The following is a 6,902-nucleotide window of genomic DNA, read 5'->3' on the forward strand; positions in this document are numbered from 1 at the left end:
ACCAGTATGTTGACATAGTAGACAGGTAACTCTACCCTTGCTTTGATTAAAACATCATCTTGGTGGCCTCAGAGCAAAGGATAGTACTACTTCTGTTTTGATATTAAGTGCCTCAGGTCTGTATGAAGAAAATCCTAGTTTCAATTCTTGCTGATATCCATAAATAGTATACATGTATGGATAGCCATATATTTTTACAGGATGGCTTAGAGACAGAATCTGCTCTGAAGATTTTATTGTCCAAGTGTGTTCAAGGATAAAAGGCATAGCAAGGGAGTTTATGGGCATTCGCATTTAGAGTAATTAAATTAAGCAGTATTTAGTTTGTTGAGACTAGTCTCTCTTTAGTCAGTGGAGAGGACTAAGCTCTTCCAGGGAATGGCTTAAAGCTGAAAGCTAAGTCTGCCTCCTCCAGTGGACAATTTGGAGCCACCTGCACCTCCTGGCTGATTGTCAGGAGCATTGTCTGATCAAGGCTTCTCAAATCAACATCACTACACGGTCCCCAGATAATAATAATAATAATCTCTACATAACTCTGCAGTATCAAGACTTTGGGCAAGTCATTTATTTACCAGAATTTCATATTTCCAGTGGTGTGCAGCTAATAATACTCACCTTCTTGCCAGAAGGCTTTAGGAACTGAAGTAATGAATGTCTTTAATGGCTTTAATACCGTAAGTACAAAGGTATTGGTGCAAACATATTTAGTGCCTATGAAAGAATTGTGAATTTCTGTTTATTACCCACAACATTACAGTAATAAGTGGCAGTAAGATGAAATGCTTCTCAAAATGTTAAAAGGCCAGATTGTCCACCGGGTTCATTTTGATGGAATCACAGCAAGCAAATTTTTCCCTTTTATATGTGGCAATTAATTTCCTGAAAGAAATCAACATCCATGGCATATGTGTAATTATAGATTAGTTATTTAGATAGAGATACCATCAATTCAATGAAAAATGCCACACAAATGGGAAAAAAAAGCCAGATTAAACTGCAATAAAGAAAATGAACTTAAACAAGCAGGAAGATGTGGACATTTTTACAAGAATAAGTGTGTGTGATGTTCTATCCATACATGATCAAATCTTACCATGAAATTTGAAAGTGTTAGCAGTTGTCTCTCTCCTCTGCTTTGATTTGCCTGTATTTGTTGAGAAAAGCATATTGAGGGAGATAACTGTGTTTCTTATACTAGTGCCTTAGTCTTCAGAAACAGTGTGGAATGATGGACCTGATCCTTAAACAACAATGAAACAAATGCTCAGTCTACTGCACCAGCAATAACTGGACTGCTGTAAACGTGGTTAGTATGTATGGGTTTATAAGCTTGGTATTTATGCACTGTACTTCAGATTCCGTTGTGATTTCCATAAAAATGACAGAATAATTAGGCCAGAATAGTGAGGCTGACAGTAAGAAATTATACTGGCTTGCACACAATTGCATATCTCTCTTTTGGATGGCTGCAATATCTGTAGACAGGTTCCTGGTTTATGATACTCTCCATATATGATGTTTTGCTTCTTTCATTACTGTACACCAGAACTAGATAGCTACCTTACAGACATGGCAGTCTCTTAGTTGCTGTAGGAAGAAATACTAAAGCTAAAATTTGCTTGTGTGGTAAAAAATGGTTAATTCTTTAAATGAACGTGAAGAGATGATGCTGACCCTGTGCCATGACAGTATGATCTATTTACCCTGTTAAATGTTCTAATGAGTTTTATATCAGTGTGGTTTCCCTTTGGCCCATGCACTGGGAAATGTCACTACAGCTGTGACTGAAGCTGTGCCTGTTCAGATGGCTTTCTCTTTGCACTCATGCAGATATCTAGAGTTGTGGCTCCTGTGGCAAGTGGCAGGAGGTCAGCGAAACACTGCTGGCATTAAACTTCACAGCTTTGGTGAGATTCTTGTCTTGGAATCTGAGATGAAACTTAAGTGGATTGTTACTGACATTTTTTTTCTAATTATGTAATTATGGCATAGGCATCTTCATGTTATACAGGAGTGTTCATGTGATTATCAACTCTATACGTATGACCAGAATTTTTCTGGTTTTAACTGTGTCTCCTGGCATTTTATTCCATATATGCCTACAGAGAGAGAGAGAGAGAGAGAGAGAGAGAAATGCGTGTACGGACAAGACCTAGTGACACCCATGTAATTGGAATGATTCTGTTTCTTATTGGAGTAAGAAGGCAATATTCCTTTTGAATTTGAGTCAGAAGCAGAAAGACAAGTATTATCAGGAAAAGAATTGTAATGTGCATCCTGTATAAAGGAATAAGTTCTTGGATGAGGTTTGAAAAGATGTGGTATCTTGGCTAGATAAAAGAGGCATGGAGGAAATGCAGAGGAAGAATACTTTTTATCAGAAGAGACTAAATTATGTGTGAGGAGATGGAAAGAGATTGAAAAGAGGTCAGTTTTAAATAACAAGTGAAGGTGAAAGATCTAAAAATAAAGAAAGAAATTGTAGTTTTGACAAGGTCAATTTTAGATGTCTAAAAGTAGAGAGCAGTCATTTTTTCACTGTAGGGGATCATCAGAAGTATATGAGAAGGGTGGGTCATCTGGTCATGAGAATAGAATATTAATTTTTTTAAGTGAACAAGCATTCTCAAGTCAGAGCAGAGAAAGAATGAGGACTTGCCCTTCTGATCTGGGTGTATAATATGTAATGTAGTAAATTGGCTTCCAAATTCACCCAGCTTGGTCTTAACCTATTTGTCTTGGAGCCCTCATGTACCTTGAGAATAATTGTTCTCTGCCCTTCTATAAATAACCCCAAACAATAGCAGAGCTCTGACAGCTGCTGCTTTGATCTGAACATACAAAGCAACGTCCAAGCAGCCTTGGAATAAAAAAGAAGAAATGATGCTCAAAAACACAGTGTGTGTGTGCATGTAATTTTTGTTATAGATTGGAGCAATTTTTCTTTATCTCCTGACTTTTGGGAGAGCCTCTGTCTTTAGAATTTCTCTGCCACAATTGTTGAACACTCTTGCACAGTGTATGTTCACTGAGTGCATCTATCAATTGGTGTATGAGCCTTAATGGTTCTGCATGATTTTGTGTCTTTACAGAATCTATCTTGCAAGTCAGTCAGTCATTTGGTCTTCCACTTTGTCTAATCTTTTTATGTTTTTATTGATTCGTTCATGCCAATGGTACAGAAGAAAGAAGCCATTTTAACTGCTCTGTAAATAGCTAGAACAAGCCAGCTGAGCTTGCATGTCCTGTCTTTTCAAGGCAGGTCTAAGACTGTGTTTCTACTTTCACCAAAACTACTGCCAAAAAGGTGGGTACTAATGCAGAGAGAGTTTCATCAGGAGTAAATATTTTTTGGCCTTGATAAAAATAAGTACCAGGTTTAAAAATCTGTGCCTAGCATTGCTCATTGAATTTTGCTTTCTCCATGGCACTCTGTGTCTTCCATGACACAGGGGAAAGATACAAATTGGGCAGAAAATGTCAGTGAAGTTCAATTTCTACAGCTGTAGGGGAGCTTGAGACTAAAGTGGGGGTGCTGGTGCAGGCAACTAAATGCAGGTGCAGGAGGTACATCAAGTCACATGAAAAGACAAAGGCTTTGGATTCCCAGTGATGATAAGGGCAGATGTGACTCCACCAGCTGAGTTATCCAGGATCATTGTTGTCCTCCATACCCTGTCATCAACAGTGCAATGACTGCTGGTATCCAGTGCCCTTTCCTTTCCCCAAGCCTTTGCTTTCAGTAATTTCAAGGGAGACTTTCTTCTTTAGTACTAACAAGCAATGACTGCTTGCTTAACAAGAAGCAGAGAATCCCTTAAAAAAAGCCCCTTGAGAAGGGACTTAGGAGTCCATTGATTTTTTCTATTTTTTCCAGTGTTATTCCTTCACCGGCCATAGGGCTGACACACTGCTGCAGAGGGCCAGCACTCACACCGAAACACAGGCTGACAGCTGAACCCTGTGTGTTCAGAAATATCAGTCCTTCTATGCTCCACACTCCCACTTTCCAAGAAGCTTCATCATGGACCAGTAACACCATCAAGACTGTGCCTGCTGGGTTGTGGTTCTGGCCACTATTTTTTTGTTACTGAACTGTTCTGGAGAATTTTAATTGCAAAAAGTACAGACTTTGAGCAGAACTGCCTGCTCAATCTTTATGACCTTCTAAAGTCAAATCTGAAGTGTGAGACAGAAGACTGTCCTTGATGTTTTGTCAGATGGACTCAGATTTTTGAAAGTGGTATTTAACTTTTGACATATGGATTTAAAAAGGCAAGAAGAATGTAGGAGTATCCTCTCATGCAAAAGCTGTTCATTCCCCTCCAGTCTCCCTGCAGACAAAGAGAATTAGTTCCCTCAAAATACTGCATGTTTTTGATCCTACTCTCAAATTCATGATTTTTGAGTCATGAGAGATTAATCCTATGAATTAGATTAATTTTGATGCAAAAGGGATCTAGTTGGGAAAGTACAACTTTGCTGCTAATTGGTTTTGTGTTGATATTTCTTCCAAGCCAAGAATTTTCAAGGGCTTTATGAACAGAAAGTTTCAGAGCAGGTAGTGCTAAATGGGACCAATAGTCTACCTGCTGCAGAGCAAAAACCCACAAGCATCCCCTTCCGACTTGACAGATCTAGCATTTCTTTCTTCACTTATTATAATAGTTCATCTGGTGACAATTCTTGGCACTCTGTTGCTTGCTAAACACTGAACTGTGATATCTGTTAGCATCTTCCCCTTTATATAAATACTGAAAAAATAATCCACAGGCTGGACTACTGCTGCTAAAAAATATTTATTCTCAGCAGGAATCTGGCTCTTTGTTATATACTGACACTGAATATTTAAATTACAACCTTCTAATCTTTCATTTACAGCATCTAGAGGATGTTTAATAAATTAAAAATAAGATGCAACAATAATCCACCCAGAGAGGGGATCTGACAGGGAATCAACATTTTCCAAAATGTGGGTTGGGTTTTCCAGCTCCCATCTTTGACAGGAGATGTTCTGTGTTCTATACTCCTAAGGCTATATATGCCGAAAACTAAATACCAGTTTTGATAATCTAAGCCTGTCTGAAGAAGCACTGAGGACAGTCTGCTGTCTCACACTTCAGACTTGACTGTGTCCCTGCATTAGAAGGGCATACAAACTGAGTAGACAATATTTGCTTTTAAGCCTGTACTTCAGTATTTCAGTGTTAGTCACAAACTGAGAAGGACTAGGAAGGATGTGAGTCACTGCTTGTGGGATTCTATGAACAGTATTGCTAGAAAGAGGCGTTTCAGGTTTGGTAATTAAATTGTTAACTGTCACCCTGATGGGAATATGTGACTAATAGCAAACCTCAAATTCAGATGTTATGCTTCAGAGCTAGTCTGAAATGCTAGGTTGAAGACTTACTGTCAGTTTGATTTTAAAATCATGGCAACAGCAGTCAGTGTGGTAGAAGACACTGGAGCAGGTGAGGTGCCCTACGAAGTGCTGGGACAAAGACCACAGAAGTCATAGAATCCACGTCAGCACACACAGGTCATGAACAACAAATTTAGGTATTCCACTGGGTCACCCATCTTCTGCAAAACACATAGACATTGAATTGTCTATAATTATCTGTTTTCAGGTTTTTACTGCTACGTCTTTAGGCATAATCATCTGCTTTACATCATATATTTTGAGGCCTGAAGATGCCATTATGATCTATCCTGACCTCCCATAGGACACGGGACTGATTTCTGCTTTTGAACTGCTCTTTGAACTATGAAACATCTGTTTAGAACCATATTGTATCTGGATGCATCGCCATTTAGTACATTTGTCTCAAAATTTGTACCTATGCCAAAGATTTAAAAGTCCCTTAAAATCATAAGGGACATTTGCCAATTATGCATGAAATATATGTAGTAAAGCCATAGATTAAGTACAAGTTATTCAAATCCTGTATATGTGCCTTTTTTCAGAACCAATAATCACTGAACCCCATTCCCAGTGCTCAAAGTTAGGCTCATCCTCTTTGGCATTATTTGGATCCTCTGGTAGTATGACTGGAATAGCACTGCCCTGAATTGTACCACTGGGGTTTGATACTTCAGTGACTTGACATCAGACACCACCTTTTTATAGACCATCCCAGTGCCTTTTTTAACTGGAGTTTGCAAACAGCTGTGCAGTCTTCAGCTCTGACCAATCTGTCCCATACCATGCGCATCCTCAGGAGACAGAGATTTTGGTGGGAGCTATAGTCCTCCCTGAGGTTCTGGATAAAACTTTGGGCCTTCTGCAGGAGTGTGGGAGTTGGTTTGCACCTGAGATGTTGCCAAGGTATGAAGAAAGTAACTTGAGTCCTGAATCTAGTCAGAATGCCCCAAGAGAGGTGGAAACCAGTGCTGGTGTAGCTCTTCTGAGTGAATGGGGATATGCCTTGATATCGAGGTGGGACAGATGGGACCTGGTACCATTTTTGCATGGCCAGACCATGCGCAGAGTAGCCCTATTCAATACCAGCAGAGACAGAAGCTGTGTAGGCATTTCCTTGCCCAAAGGTGTGACCCCAACAGCTGGGAAAGTGAGATTGAAGTCCTGTGACTGCCCAGCCTTTCCCCTCATGGCATGATGCCCTTCCTTTGTCCTCAGCCATTCAGGGACTGGCTTTTCTTTGGAGGTGACTGGCTATATGTCTTGTGGTAGCTTCTACCAGTCTCTGCATTATGATATTTTGTCTTTTCTCCCTTTCTCCACCATCTTCCAGCAGTTGTCTGTTCACCACTGTCTAGCATGTACCACTGCCACTGCTTTTACACATCACGGCCTTTTCATCCAGGTCTGTTGGCTCGTTGTACCTCTGCTATTAAAAGCCCAAACAAATGCTACATTTCAAAGGTCTTCTCTCCTG

The 6,902-nt window shown here is 39.8% G+C and overlaps 1 protein-coding gene across 1 annotated transcript in view; it reads left to right on the forward strand.

Moving 5' to 3' along the window:
- Window positions 1-6,610, forward strand: part of LOC121672812 (neurexin-3-like) — a 69,728-nt gene extending 63,118 nt beyond the window's left edge. The window contains exon 5 of the mRNA XM_042045712.1: window positions 6,454-6,610. Coding sequence (XP_041901646.1) covers window positions 6,454-6,595 — 142 coding nt within the window. The 3' untranslated portion in view covers window positions 6,596-6,610. The remainder of the gene's footprint in view (window positions 1-6,453) is intronic.
- The last annotated feature ends 292 nt before the right edge of the window (window positions 6,611-6,902 follow it).

This window comes from Corvus kubaryi, unplaced genomic scaffold (genome assembly GCF_017639235.1).
Source record: "Corvus kubaryi isolate FWS band 111438036 unplaced genomic scaffold, C.kubaryi_AGA036_p1.0 64980, whole genome shotgun sequence".
Taxonomy (NCBI): domain Eukaryota; kingdom Metazoa; phylum Chordata; class Aves; order Passeriformes; family Corvidae; genus Corvus; species Corvus kubaryi.